Genomic DNA, 14852 nt, shown 5'->3' with positions numbered 1-14852 from the left:
TTACTTGTGGCTGCTCTGTCACGTGATATGCTTCTTGTGCGATGCTACACTTACTTAAAAGCCTGAACAGAACTTGTCCTTATTGGCTGATTGCTTTGTTTCTCTCTCCTCCCCCAGACATCCTCTGCTCCTGTTGGGGGTCCCGCTCCCGTTGTGCTCCCCTATGATGTTTGTCTATTCTTTAATCGAGAACTAACTGCATACTGAGCTCGTTTTACTTCTGAAAGAGACATGTTTGTTTGAAATGTTTGAATAAAGCTCCTTTCTCTACAATCTCCTGTGTTTCTGTGCAATTCTGTGACCCAAGTGGTACCAGAAGTGGTTGCACAGATGGATCCTCAAGGTGTGAATGTTCTGGGTCTGGCTAAGGGTTCTGCGCTTTGCCAATGGAAAATGGACCTGGATCGCCCTGTTCGCGCTCAGTTGCAGGATTTAATTCATCTCGTTCACTGCTGGTTTGAGGGGGACTCAATCGAGTGGATTGTGGAGAAAGTAGTCAGTGATGTGGTACTGGCAGGGATTCCTGAAGTTCTCTGGGAAGAGTTTTTTCATCATGATGTTGACTTGTTCTCCACCTTCAACAAACGATTAGAAGGATCCCAGGCTGCTTGGAGACAGAGTGGTGCTTTTGCTTCACCAGGGGCACACTCTCAACCTGCCTAAGATCGTCGCAATGAACAGCGGGCTAAGGGCCCTGAACATCCAGTTTCTTCAGAAAGACAATCCTGGGCTCCTGTTGTTACTGATGTGACTACATCTGGAGAGGCTCCTGGTCATAGACACCGCCGTGGGAATTTCTTGGCTTGCAAATGCCTCTGAACACAAACTGAGCACTAGTGAGCAGACGGATTTGGTGCTTTTACAGCATGTCGATAGCTCATTAGAATATGCATTTAAACAGGCTTGCTCTGCTAGTGACTCTTATTACCAAGAGCAAGCATCCAGGGGTTTAAAAACTCTGCACTTTCTTGAAAAAGATGGCTGCCTTTTTAGAGTGATATCAGATCATTTAGTGGGGGAATTTATTGAACAGTTAGTTGTACCTGAAGTACATTGGGACATTCTTTTGCAGTTAGCCCACTCTCACTTCTTGTGTGGGCACCTGGGTGCTGATAAGACTAGAGAACATTTATCAAAACGATTTTATTGGCTGAATATGGGAAAAGATGTGGAGCGATTCTGTACTTCATGTCCTGGTTGCCAGATCGTCTCTGCTAATAAACTTCCTCGGGCTCCCCTTTCTCCTATGCCTATTTTGGAAGTCCCCTTTCAATGGGTGGGATTAGATATTGTAGGCCCTCTACCTAAGACTTAAAATGAAACAATTGTGTAACAACCTTGCTATTAAGAAATTGAGTACCAGTGTTTACCATCCACAGACAAACGGTTTGACTGAACGATTTAACAAGACTTTAAAACAGATGATCAGATGAGTTGCTCATGATGATCCGATGTCTTGGGTCTCTGTCCTGCCTTTTATTATGTTTGCGGTGCGGGAATCGCTGCAGGCATCCACTGGCTTGAGTCCTTTCGAGTTGTTGTTTGGTAGGTGCCCACGAGGCATCTTGGATGTTGTACGTCAACAGGAATCGGGACAAAAATTCATGGGCTGAGCTTTGCGGATCGAGTAATTTCGTTGCAAGATAGGATTTCTAAACTTTCTTCTATCACTGTGGAGCATCAGTGATGTGAACAGGAAACCCTGAAACATCTTTACGATAGGCGTTGTAAGCTCCATGAATTCAAACCTGGTGATCGTGTTCTGGTTCTGATTCCATCTGACCCACACAAATTCCTAGCAAAATGGCAGGGCCCTGCCATTATTGAGGAACGTATGGGGCTGGTGAATTACAAGGTTAGAATACCGGGCCGGTGCAAACCATTCCATATTTTACATGTTAATCTCTTGAAGGAGTGGCGTGACCTGCAGGGGGTTTACGCTTCCTTGGCTGCTGTCTCTCAGACTGATGTTGACATTGTAGATGATTTGACTGACTGGCAAAAGACAGAGTTGTTATCTTTGATTGAATGGAACACTGATGTTTTTTTCAGACTTGCCAGGCGTGACTAACCTTGCAGAACATAAAATCACTACTGAACCCGGTGTTAGGGTGCAGATGTGCACGCTTTGGATCCTGGAAGCATGATGGAATATTGTGCATGAGGAAGTCAAACAGATGCTGGCATTAGGTGTAATTCGTGAAAGTAAAAAAGTGACTGGTGCAGTCTGGTCGTATTAGTCCCAAAACAAGACGGTTCGGTTCGCTTCTGTATCAATTACAGGCGCTTGAATAACGTCTCTAAATTTAATGCTTATCCAATGCTCCGTGTTGACGAGCTGTTGGAAAAACTGGGTCAGGCGACCTATATCTCCATGCTAGATCTCACGAAAGGTTACTGGCAGGTGCCTGTTGAGGCTGGCAGTTGTGAGAAAACAGCATTTGCAACTCCTAACAGACTTTATGAATTTACTAGACTCCCATTTGGTCTTCATGGTGCGCTTCTAACTTTCCAGCGTATGATGGATCAGATCTTGCGTCCTCATTCCGAATACTCCAGGGCATACCGCGATGATGTCGTGATTTTCAGCAATGATTGGGAAATGCATTTCGAATGTCTCCAGGCTGTCCTTGAAAGCTTGAGACAGGCTGGCTTGACAGCTAACCCTAAGAAGTGTAAGTTGGGTAAGTCTGAGACTCATTATCTGGGTTATTCAATGGGCAGGGGTTTACTCCGGCTACAATTTAGAAAACTGGAAGAGATGCTTGCTTACCCATATCCAGAAACACAGAAACAAGTTTGTGCTTTTCTGGGGCTTGCAGGTTATTACAGAAGATTCATGCCTGACTTTGCAAATAGGGCTGCTCCTCTTTCAGATCTTACTAGAGGCAGAAAGAACCGCCCTGTTTTATGGACAAAAGTTTGTGAACGTTCCTTTTGTGATTTGAAAACTACTTTGTCTTCTCATCCGGTTTTGTGGAATCCCGATTTCTCTAAGGATTTTGTTCTACAGACGGACGCAAGTGCATTTGGTGTTGGCGCTGTCCTGTCTCAAGTTTTTGATGGGGAAGAGCACCCTATCACATTTTTGAGTAGAAAATTACTTCCAAGGGAATGCAATTATTCGAATATTGAGAAAGAATGTTTGGCGATTAAATGGGCTGTGGAAGTGCTTCGTTATTACTTATGGGGTCGAAATTTCACATTAGTGACAGATCACGCTCCACTTCAATGGTTATACGGTCAGACAGATACGTTTGAACCTGGTTTGGAGTGTCGCTTAATCCCTGAAAATGTGAATAAAGCTGACGGAGGGGGTGTGAGCAGGGGGGTTGAACGCACCCCTAGAAGACACGGATGCACCTCAAAAACCCCCTCTTAAAAACGCTGATAGACTACCTTCACATTGCTCCCTTACCTGCTGGGCTTACTGGCGGCTGCTCTGTCTTATGATAAACTTCTCGCGCAACGCTTACTTAAAAGCCTGAACAGCACCTCTCCTTTTGGCTGATTACTTTGTTTCTCTCTCCTCCCCTCCTGTTGGGGGTCCCGCTTCCATTGTGCTCCCCTATGATGTTTGTCTATTCTTTAATCAAGAACTAACTGCATACTGAGCTCATTTTACTTCTGAAAGAGACATGTTTGTTTGAAGTGTTTGAATAAAGTTCCTGTCTCTATAATCTCCTGTGTTTCTGTGCAATTCTGTGACCCAAGCGTCGCAATCTCCAAAATGTTTTAGTGATATTAGCTCCTTTAAAGTTCTGATATTAGATATTAAAACCAAGTAGAACATTTTTCAACTACAAATTTACATACCTCCTAGATATCTACATCATAATTTAAATTACCTATTACTAGGGAGCTTCGCTTGGTAACCCCTTCCCACCCGAGCCAGCGCTACATGCCGTTCTGAATGCACCACAAGGTGACGCAGTCGCTCCTCCAAAATGGTAACGCAATTTAGAAACAAATATTTTTTTTTTTTTTTTTACATCCTCTTTGCTCGATCAGCTGCTGGATTGCTGCTGCTGCTATGCCACGTGATCGGCATTTCGTGCAGTGCTTCAAACGTTTAAAAGCCTGTACAGCAGCTGTCCTTTTGTCTCAATGCCTTGTCTCTCTTCTCCCCCACACATCCTCAAACAATATTCGATCTGTTTTTGCTGTTCCGTTATTTCACCGTGTAATATTTTCCATTTGTTTGCACTACAGTAATCTCTCCTCGTTCGCGAGGGTTGTGTTCCAGAACCCCCTGCAAAAGGTGAAAATCCGCGAAGTAAAAACCATATGATCATATGGTTATTTTTATATATTTTAAGCCCTTATAAACTCTCCCACACTATTATAAACATTTCCTGAACAATTATACAGCATAAACCCTTTGTATTCTCTTAGATATTAGGTAAGATTTGTTGAAATTATGTATGTAAACACAGTAAAACCTAAATATTATTTTAAAGATATTGAGCATCTCCGATATCACATATGTTACAGCCATTATGACAGACAGGCCACCAGCAATAAATATGTACAATGCAAGAAAAATTGTATACAGTAAAATGTGTCTACAGTGACACTAAACTATGTACATGTAATAAGTACTGTACGTAAAAAATTAATTATGGTTACTCACCAACAATGACGACTACTTTTCTGCACAACAAAGGAGAGCGTTACAGCTCTTCTAAAGGAGCCTCTTCAGGCGACTGTGTAGCACCGCCGTTGTTGTTCTTCCATCACTCTTCAATCCAAATCCCTAAAGCAGATTCCATCCGGACTACCGCCTTACAACGTCCACTTACAACTCGTTTTGCGCCCTGGTTAAAGGACACTGCGGCCGTAGATCTTATATTCTTTTCCTCCTTTTTAAATAAAAAGAATCGTGGACTCATTGATGCCGTAATGGCGTCCTGCAGCGGTGTAGCTGTTCCCTTCCTTCAACATATCCAAAAATTTTACCTATTCGGCAATTGTTAGCATCTTCCGTTGGGGCTTGGGCACGGCCCCTGAAGCAGTAGCAGGAGCACGTTGATGCTGAATGAGCGAGACGAGACTTCCTGGTTAACGCAGCGGAATCTAATTCGGCGCTCCGTCGCTGAGCCAATCAGCACACAGGAACTTAACTGCGTGCTCTGATTGGGTAGCTTCTCAGCCATCCGCCAATAGCGTCCCTTGTATAAAATCAACTGGGCAAACCAACTGAGGAAGCATGTACCAGAAGTAAAAAGACCCATTGTCCGCAGAAACCCGCGAAGTAGCGAAAAATCCGTGTTGTATATTTAGATATGCTTACATATAAAATCCGCGATAGAGTGAAGCCGCGAAAGTCGAAGTGCGATATAGCGAGGGATTACTGTAATGCGATCTTTACTCTCCTTTTTTTGAGACTTTTGAATTTTCTTACTTCCATTATCTCTAACCTGCTCTGCATGTGTATCACGAGACTTGCTTCCAAAGGCTATAAGTATGACGTGACTTGTGCATCTCGCGGGAAGTGAAAGTGTCTCTCTTTAAAAGATCACGTCTCATCGCAAGTTTTTATAACAGATTTATGGAAATATTACTGAAAGCCACTAATATTTACACATGGTGAATATGGAAACAAACATTTACGACTTTTGAATCCCTTAATCAGTGGAGTTTTTCCAAATTATGAAAGGTCACACACACACTTTCAAAATCATATGACAGGTTTAACTATCACATATTTTGACATTCAGAATGAAATACTTAGATGTCAATGAAACCATTTTAAATGTTTATATTATTTAAACTCCTTTGGTCTGCTCCTTTACACAAGAATAAATGCTTAGTTTTAAACAGAATTATGAGGCTTCTGAATAACAGTATTTGAAGATTTACTGACATTCTTAGAATTCAGAACTCGGAGACCAATAATAATAAAAATAAAGACAACCTCATAAATAAGTACAATTTGACTGATAGAAAGCACTTGACAAAGACAAAAGGATAAAAAAGTTCCTTTTGGGGAACTTAGATCTGCAAACAGTAAAGGAATATTGTAGACTCTTACCTCAAAAGATGTACATTTCAACTGAATCCACCCAGGTTGCTTTTCCACCCTTCAAAAAACCTGACTTGTCTACCTTTAAAATGATTAAAGAAAATTGAGGATTTTGAAAAATTAATTTGTTTGGAGCAGAATGCTTTACTGTCAGGCAGTTCAAAGCTTTGACTGACTACTGTACAATTAACTCAAAATATGGCAGCAAACACAACAATAATTCTAGCTCACAATTCATTATGCGGGCTAAGTCTAGAACACAGTGTAAAATTCTGTTTGGGACATAAACTCAATAACGCCATAGCTCTCCACTTACAGAGACTACAAATGTGTACACCATGTTGGATAAACTGCAATGTCGGAAACGTGCAGCTTGCTTTATGCTATAAGCCACACAAACTGCTGAATGATCTAATTACCAGTGTAAAAAAGAGCACTTTGCGCTAATTACTTTAGCAGAGTGAATGTTTGCTAAACCTACTCCTGATTTACAGGTTGCATTTCAGTTGAAGAGTATGAAGTTATTTTTATTTCTCTTATTGACATCCAGATACGCCACCTGTTCCATGATGTGGATCTGTTCAAAGCAATGGTGGACTTATTGTTACATAATACACGGGATCTGGAATCTGAATCTAAAAATGTAACACTTTAGTCAAATTTTAATTGTAATAAAATGATATACATCTTTCACTCTATAACTCTTTGCATATAATGAATGCATAGCATTTCTAGTGATATTCCAACATTGTCCATCCCTCCCTTTTCAGTGACTGCCTTGTAAAATGAAGTGTAGTAGGCTGGTGCTTACACCAGCTGTAAAAAATGTTAACTTTGTGGTATTTTAACATAACATTTTAGGTTTGTATTACCATGGATTGAGCGGCACCCATTATGAACAATGCCTGCACAGCCTCCGAGACTAAGTGGCTTTGACGTAAGACTAGACGGGTGCCACCTAGACACTGATGCCTATTAGTTATGCCACTTACCAAAAGCATGTTGCTCCGTCCGCTGACACTCACTACTGCAGCCATCCCTCTCTAGTGCCAAACACTGCGGGATAGAAATTGCAATCTGCCCATGCTAGGATCCCTCTATTATTTTATCACTTCAATCGCTGAAGATGTGCAGAGTATGAAAGAAATCAGTATTTATTACAAAAAATAAAAAAACAGCAAAAATGAATAGCACTGACTTTATATAAAGCAATACTACAGCATGGAAAATGCTAAATAAAAAAGGAGTGATTTGTTCATTTTATTCAAGTAATATAATGAAAACACAACCCCACATTATTTAATATTTTACCCTTAAAATAAAGTGTATTTTGTTTTTTGAAAATACACTCATGTCAAATCTTATGAACCACATGCTCCACAAAAGTTGGAAGGGTTGAGTGTTGTTAAGTATTTGGACACTGAAGACACTAGTTGGTCAAGTTTACCATAAAGAATTTCCCCCCATCATCCATTATGTAGGCTTTCAGCTGTGCAATTCTACAAGGTCTTTGTCACTGTGTTCTGCACAGTCCACAGGTCAGGACTGCGGACAGGCTGATCTTATACCCATGCTCGATGCTTACGCAGCCCTGCACCTCTAATCTGGGCAGAATGCAGTTTGCCATTGTGTCCTGCTGGAAATGCATAGAACGTCCGTCAAAAAGACATCTGGTTGGCAGCATACTGTATATTGCCCCAAAATCTGTACATATCTTTCTGCATTAATGGTGCACTCAGAAATGTCCAAATTACCTATGTTATGGGCACTAAGACGCCCCAAACAAGTTGGCTTTTGGACCTGGCACTGATAACATTTGAAGTGTTGACTCATGGGACCACTAAACACGATTCCACTATCGTGGCTACAGATAAGACCAAGCCAGAAAAGTCGGTTTGCTTGTAGACAGTGTTGATCTGCTTTGCATAGTAAAGCCTTAACATGTACCTGTGGAAGGTAAAAGACCCCAAATCCAACAGATTTGTCTTTGGCCAATATTGTTCTCGAAATGCTGGATTATTCACTGATGCATCTGTTGGAAAACTGGTGGGCCTTGGTCCATGCTAGGTCTTTTTTCAAGGTTCCTTATATCCTAGAATATGATTGCCTCACCTGTTTTACATCACCTTATTATTTCAACCTGTCACGTTGTTATTAGTTGTAAACGATACTGTGCCAATTTTTTGGGAATGTGTTGCAGGCATCAATATTCAGAATTAAAGAATCTCTTCCAAAAACAATGCACTTGATTAGTTAAAACACAATGTGCCTCATCTTTATACAATTTATATTGAAAACAATTCAAAGTAAATTTACAAATCACTCATTTTTGTTTTTATTAGCATTTTCAATAATGTCCCAGGTTCTTTTCAGGTTTTTTTTTAACCCAGTTGGGGGCAGCAAAAATACACCTTCGTTCAAAAGTCAAAAAACTTCAAATCACTTAGATAAAAAATGATACTTAAGAAGGCTGAAGATCAGAGTCCAAAGATTCATCACTGTTAGGGTGAATGTCTGACTGCATCATGTTGTATTCAGAAGTCAAGCTGACATAAGGACGATGTCACTCAGGTCCAGGTGTATGGAGGTGTCTCTCACCCTGTGATGGTCCCCGTCCTTTTTGCCAAGATCCCCAAGTGAAGTTCTGATGTTACACACTGGTAATTGGTTAATTATTATACTGATTGAAAACTGAAATGCTAAAATGCTTTAATGATGAAAGTATATGCAAAACACCAGGGGCCTCATGCATATCGCTGTGTGTCAAATTCACACTAAAACATGGCATATGGACAAAAGCGTAAATGTGCGTATGCACAAAAACAGCCAGATGCATAAATCTGTGCGAACGCCAAATTCCACAATCTTCCACTCCATAAATCCCGATCAGCGTGAAAAGTAACGCACGTGCCTACCGCCACTCCCCAACTCCTCTCAGAATTACGCCTCTTTGAATATGCAAATCAATATAAATAGCCCTTAAGTTCAGCATTCTGTGAAAAGACAATGGCAAAAGCACGGGGGAAAATAGAAGAATTTCAGCGAATACCAAGTGGAGGTAAAGAAAAACTTACTATTTGTTGGTTTAAACAGTGGTATAAACAACAAAAGGAAGTTGATCGAGTGACATAGAGTGTCGGAGAAACTCGAAAGTTCAAATTCACAAAGTCGCACAGTACCGAAATAAAAAAGAAGTCAGATATCAAAGTCGCCATAAAAAGGTGAGTCGTAGCCCACCATCTGAGTGTCATATACAAGCTTATTAGGGTACAGAGAAAAGAAGAAAAAAATAAGGACACAGTGGGGGAAAAAAAGCTGGAAACGTCAACTTTAATCTTGAAACTTCCACTTTAATCACGTACTTTATTTTGTCATTAAAGGAGATCATGATTAACTTCATCTTAAATTTGTTTAATATACTGGTTTCTCAAATACCATCGTAACTAAAGCAGCACATTAAATGCTTCGTTTTGCACGTGTTCTTCTATGTGCTGTGTGTGTGTGAATCACTACATGCTTCTTAAACAGGCTTTCTCTTCCTCCGACAGGACACAGAATCCAATACATTCATGATATCACAGCTCGCTGAACAATTTAACTACTAAGATGTATACTTGATATCATTTTCATGATGATAGGAATTAAAGCATGTATTAAAAATGGGAACACGATGGCACAGTGGTAGTTATGAGCTGGCACACTGTCCAGAGATTGTTCCAGCCTCTCGCAAGATGCTTGCTGCGTGACCTTCGATGAAACAATTTCTTTCAGCAGTACTGTCTCTTTTAAACGTACTAACACCCAATTCCTGTCCTTCCTTTTCTTTCTCCAAGTAACTAATCACCACACAATCAGCCGATTCTTCTTGAAATATCTTCATAGTATGTTTAATTATTCCATCCATCTATCCACCCAAGGTCACACCAATCCCAGCAAGCATACAGCGCAAGGCAGGAACAATCCCTAAACGGGGCACCAGCTCGTTGCTAGCGCTGCGACACTGTGTCCTCACATTTAATTATTAACAATATTGATTTAAATGTTAAAATTTTATCTGTATAATGTAATACAGTAAACATACCTTGCTGCATTTCATCATAAAAATGATATCAACAGCTACAAGAAGATAGCGCTTGGAAATCTAAATTCACTTAGAAGCCAGTCATCATCATTTGTAAATACGCGCTTTATAAAGTGGCTCAGGTTGTGCAATATTGTAACTGTAGTGCAAGTTTACAGTGAGGTGATTGTACTTACAGTACAAACAGTTCGACAAGGAGCACTTGGACTGATTGAGTGTGTTTATAGTTCTTGGGATGGAACTGTTTCTGAACCACAAGGTCCCTACAGGACAGGCTCTGAAGTGTTTGCTGTATGGGAGCAGTTCAATAGACAGTGCGCATGGCTGAGGCAGCGTGTGCTAGATATTATATCCCGATGATTCTCTTTCCGATCAGCTGCTGTAGAGCTGTGATTCCACACTCAGAAACAGTGGGATAAATACTTGTGTTGCAGTGAGAGTAACAACGCTAAAGCAGCTATAGTATTTGGAACAGTTTGGCCTTTCCATGGACCATTATATAGTTTCAGGTTACCTACAATCAGATGCCTTAAACTAATAAACGATATGTACTGTGTCAGGGACGTGGATCTAAAAAAGAAAGGGAAACCACACTGGAACAATAGCACTGTTTTGACGCTGGGTGCCACCAGTTTTGCAAAACGAGCGGAGAACTTGCGTACGTCAGGGATTGAGCTGGTGTGAAAATGTGCATGGGCTTTACGCAAAGTTTAGGTTTTATACATTGTGATGCGAGCGCAGAAACGGGCGTACGCAACATTTTTGTGCGTAGGCACCATTTATACATGAGGCACCTGGTCTTGCAATGAGTCTTTGCCTGTACTGTACCCCACTTCTGTAGGGATAGACTTATTAAACAAGGCCTTAGATTATAATTTCTTTAACACTGAGAGACAAAGAAAAAATATATAGACAAAACACAGCATTAAAAACCACAAAACAAAGCAGTACACCTTAGCTTTAACCTTTGGTATTTAACTTGTGCGAATATTAACCTTCAAAAAAAAAGGTTCAGTATAATTATCAGTTCACCAAAGCTTGTCTAAATAAATAGGCAGTGCTTAAATAAAAGAAACACACCATTTTGGTCTTTATTAAATTTCATATTAAACAATTAACTAGTAAACTGCCAAGTAATTGCAGAACACATATTGGTGCATTCTAGCATCAAATAACATTCTTGCCAAAAATAAAACAGGGAATTAAGAAATAAACTGTTAATATACATTTCTTGCATAAATTTTGTGCAATTCAAGGAAAAGTACCAGTTCACTTTTGTCCCCCTCCCCTCAGGCTCAAGTAATAAATCCAACCATTATTAGAGCTCAAAACTATGCCAAGTTCATATTAAGTAAAATCATGATTACTACACAAGCAGGACAAAACATTAATATTCTCACAGTTTATCTTCATTGAGAAAAGGTTCAGTGAAGCTTCTCAGAATAGCTAAATAACTTGAAGTCAGGAGCACTCCACTGTAGTTTTTAAGGAAAACGTCTACAGTCACAAAATAGCAGCATCTCTCTCTCTCTCTGGTAAAGTGTTACTGTTGTATATCATTTTACATTATATTGTAATTGTACTATATTTGTAATGTGTATAGCACACTAAGTTTGGAAGAGGAAGTGCATTTTCATTAAGAATATACTGAATTTAATAAATGCATATTGTAAAAATATCTGTATTGGTAGGGGCTGGAATGGAGAATATTTCAATTTCAAAATCTACTTAATGTCTCAGAAAGGCACAGAACCCATGCAACCTCACAAATGGTCTAAGTGGTAGGCCAGTTCTGCCTTTTGCATTCTCTTGCCAAGTAACAGCACCATACAAGCTTCTCCACAGGCTGACCTTATGTTGTGCTTCTTTTGTGCAGAAAAAGTGAGTGCCAAGAGAGTTATCCACTGGCAATGTTCAGAAGTGGTATTTCACTGGCTGAGACAGTTTTCCTCTTGGCAGAGCTTTTTCTCTCTCACTCCCCACTGTTTCTCAACAACACTTCAACTGCAGTCCACACATTTGCAGTGCAAATACCAACATTGTGGCTGTTGTAGACTCATGCCACAAAGCATTTAGGTTTAAATATTTGCACTGTGGGTTGGTGGAATGTAATGGTGGTGTTCAGCAGAAAAAATGGGAACTGAGAGTAAGAGCTCAACTGATTTCACCAAGGAGCACTCCACTCACAGAGTTCAGAAGTGGTACCTACATGGCTGAGACACAGAGTTCTGCTAGTAGGTCACACTGCAAGGAGACTGCTTCCGAGTCCGACATTGCTGGTTCTGTAATGCTGTCAGACTCTAAAAATGAAGCAGATCTGCACTGTGGTGAACTGCCAGTGGTCAGTCGCAAACCCTCAACATTAGGCTCAGAAGACAGTCTCCTTACAGCGCAAACTAACAGAATTGCTGACATCAGCTGAGCTCTCTCTCAGTCTGCACTGTTTCCCTGTAACACCATAACTGCGCTCCACACGTTCACAGTGCAAATCCCAACATGGTGGCCAAGTGTACTGTTGTGGACTCACACCATGAAGCATCTCAGTTTGAAGATCTGCACTGTGGACAGGTGGAGTGTGATGGTGTTGTGCAAAAAAAAGTCAGAACTTAAGAGAGTGAGAGCTCAACTGATGTCACCAGGAAGTGCACTACTTGCAGTGTTCAGAAGTGGTATTAATGTAGCTGAGACATGGAGTGCCCCTATTAGCTCACACTGTAAGGAGACCACTTCTGAGCCAGATGTTGTGGATTTGTGACTAACCACTATGCAATTATTCAAACTAAGATGCTTAACGGTATGAGTCTACAGCAACAGAACTTCCATGAATGAAATGTTTATCGAGTTAAAACGTAAATGGTTTTGTGAAAGCCCATAAACAATGAGTGCAATTTTTTTGCTACACTTTAGAACTATATCTTTTAATAATTAGGAGGTAATATAGTTTATTCAGATGCTGCTTTCAAAATTTTTAAAGACATAAAAATAAAAAAACAGTTAACTGTAGAAATAAATAGACAGTGCTTAAATAAAAGAAACACACCATTTGGTCTTTATTAAATTCATATTAAACATTTAACTAGTAAACTGCCAAGTAATTGCAAAACACGTATTGGTGCATTTCTAGCATCAAATAACATTCTTGCCAAAAATAAAACAGGAAAATAAGAAAAAAAAACTGCTGTTCCTGTACATTTCTTACATATATTTTGTGCAATTTAAGGAGAAGAAGTCTCCAAAACTATACCAATTCAATTCTGACCCCCTCCCCTCAGGCCCAAGTAATAAATCCAACCATTATTAGAGCTTAGAGCTATGCAAAGTTCCTACTTAGTAAAATAATCATTACTACACAAGCAGGACAAAAACATTCATATTCTCACAGTATTAAGCCAAAAAAAAAAACACTTTACAACCAGGATAGGTTACAAAAGGTCCAGCAAGCAGATCTATATTTAAACACAGTGCAAGCAATTGAGAATTTCGCTAAAAGCAACAAGAGCCAAGATAAACACTTCTAAGCCTTATACAAAAAATACTTTGTATAATGAACACGTTTTAAATATCTTCTATCAGTTGTGTTGAAATGAACTACATGAAAGGTGACAAACTTAAATTAATTCTGGTGATTTTTTTTGGTGCTGATGGATTTCCCTCCAAAAACTTTTTAATACTCACTTTAAAAACACATAGTCACAATAAAAAAAAATTAAAGAAGACAGTGTTGATGTTGTGAGCAGTGGACATACATCCATAAATATGAGCAAGTTAGTCAAGCTGTGGTCCCACTGAAATTTTGTTACAAAATGAATATTTTTGAAAAGTTATGGAAGCAAAGGATGTAATTATTTTATTAGTTGAGAAAAATAATATAATGTGGATTATCAAGGGACAAATAAAACAGTGTAACCAAAAGCACAGTTTTAATTAATTATTAAAACTGGGCAAAACCTTGAATAAAATTAAGGCTATATATACAATTTTAATAAAATTGTAGGACACCTTCAATTCTTTTCCTGTTTGCATACACTTAAAGACAGTTTTCAGTTTGTGTGCATCTTTTTCAGCCAAAGTCCCCCCCACATTTAAAGACAAACAGACATAAGTGTAGAGATCTCTATTCATTTATGCTTTAGCTGCAACTCTAGTTTCCTTGAGATGGTCCTGGGTTTTTGCTTCTCATCTGGTTTAAAGCAGACGGCATAGCCTGCAAAGAAGGGGCCTGCATTGCACTCCCCAGGGCATGTTGATACAATCCCAGCATCTCCATTTGACTGTAAGGTCCCAATTGTCCTTTCTGTAAACCCATGCGGTTCAACAGCTGGGCTCTTTGCATTGCCAGATGCTGCTCCTGGATCTTCCTATTCGATAGCACCTTTTGAACATACATTATTAACTATGGAAATAAAAAAAAATATTAAATTTGTTTCTCTTGAAAACAGATCAGAAACTAATAATGCCGTTAAGTGAAGATTGTACGTAATAAATGTTGCTTAAAGTACATGGATGATTTACTTATATTGTACAGTAAAAGAAGTCTACATGCAAAAGCAGTGATGTAAAGCAACCAGTTTTTTAATTCTTGTAAACAAAGGGAAAAACAGTAATTTTATATACATATATACTGTATATGTGTATATATGTTTTTAAAAATGTTTGTCTTGAATATGTGAGTTTGCATTAATAATACAGGCTACAACATTATGTACAAGTATTATTTGTGACTCAGTAACATTTGAAATGGCCTGA

At 39.4% G+C, this 14852-nt stretch overlaps 1 protein-coding gene across 3 annotated transcripts in view; it reads right to left on the bottom strand.

Annotated features, from left to right (window-relative positions):
- Positions 1–11167: 11167 nt before the first annotated feature.
- The window catches only part of atrx (ATRX chromatin remodeler), a 387366-nt gene continuing 383681 nt past the window's right edge, over positions 11168–14852 (bottom strand). For all 3 annotated transcript variants that reach the window (XM_051934359.1, XM_051934358.1, XM_051934360.1), the window contains one exon: positions 11168–14499. In XM_051934359.1, coding sequence (XP_051790319.1) covers positions 14248–14499 — 252 coding nt within the window. In that variant the 3' untranslated portion in view covers positions 11168–14247. The remainder of the gene's footprint in view (positions 14500–14852) is intronic.

This window comes from Erpetoichthys calabaricus, chromosome 12 (genome assembly GCF_900747795.2).
Source record: "Erpetoichthys calabaricus chromosome 12, fErpCal1.3, whole genome shotgun sequence".
In the NCBI taxonomy this organism is placed as follows: Eukaryota; Metazoa; Chordata; class Cladistia; order Polypteriformes; family Polypteridae; genus Erpetoichthys; species Erpetoichthys calabaricus.
Note: the sequence above shows the minus strand (reverse complement) of the source record. Positions and strands in the feature narration are given on the sequence as shown.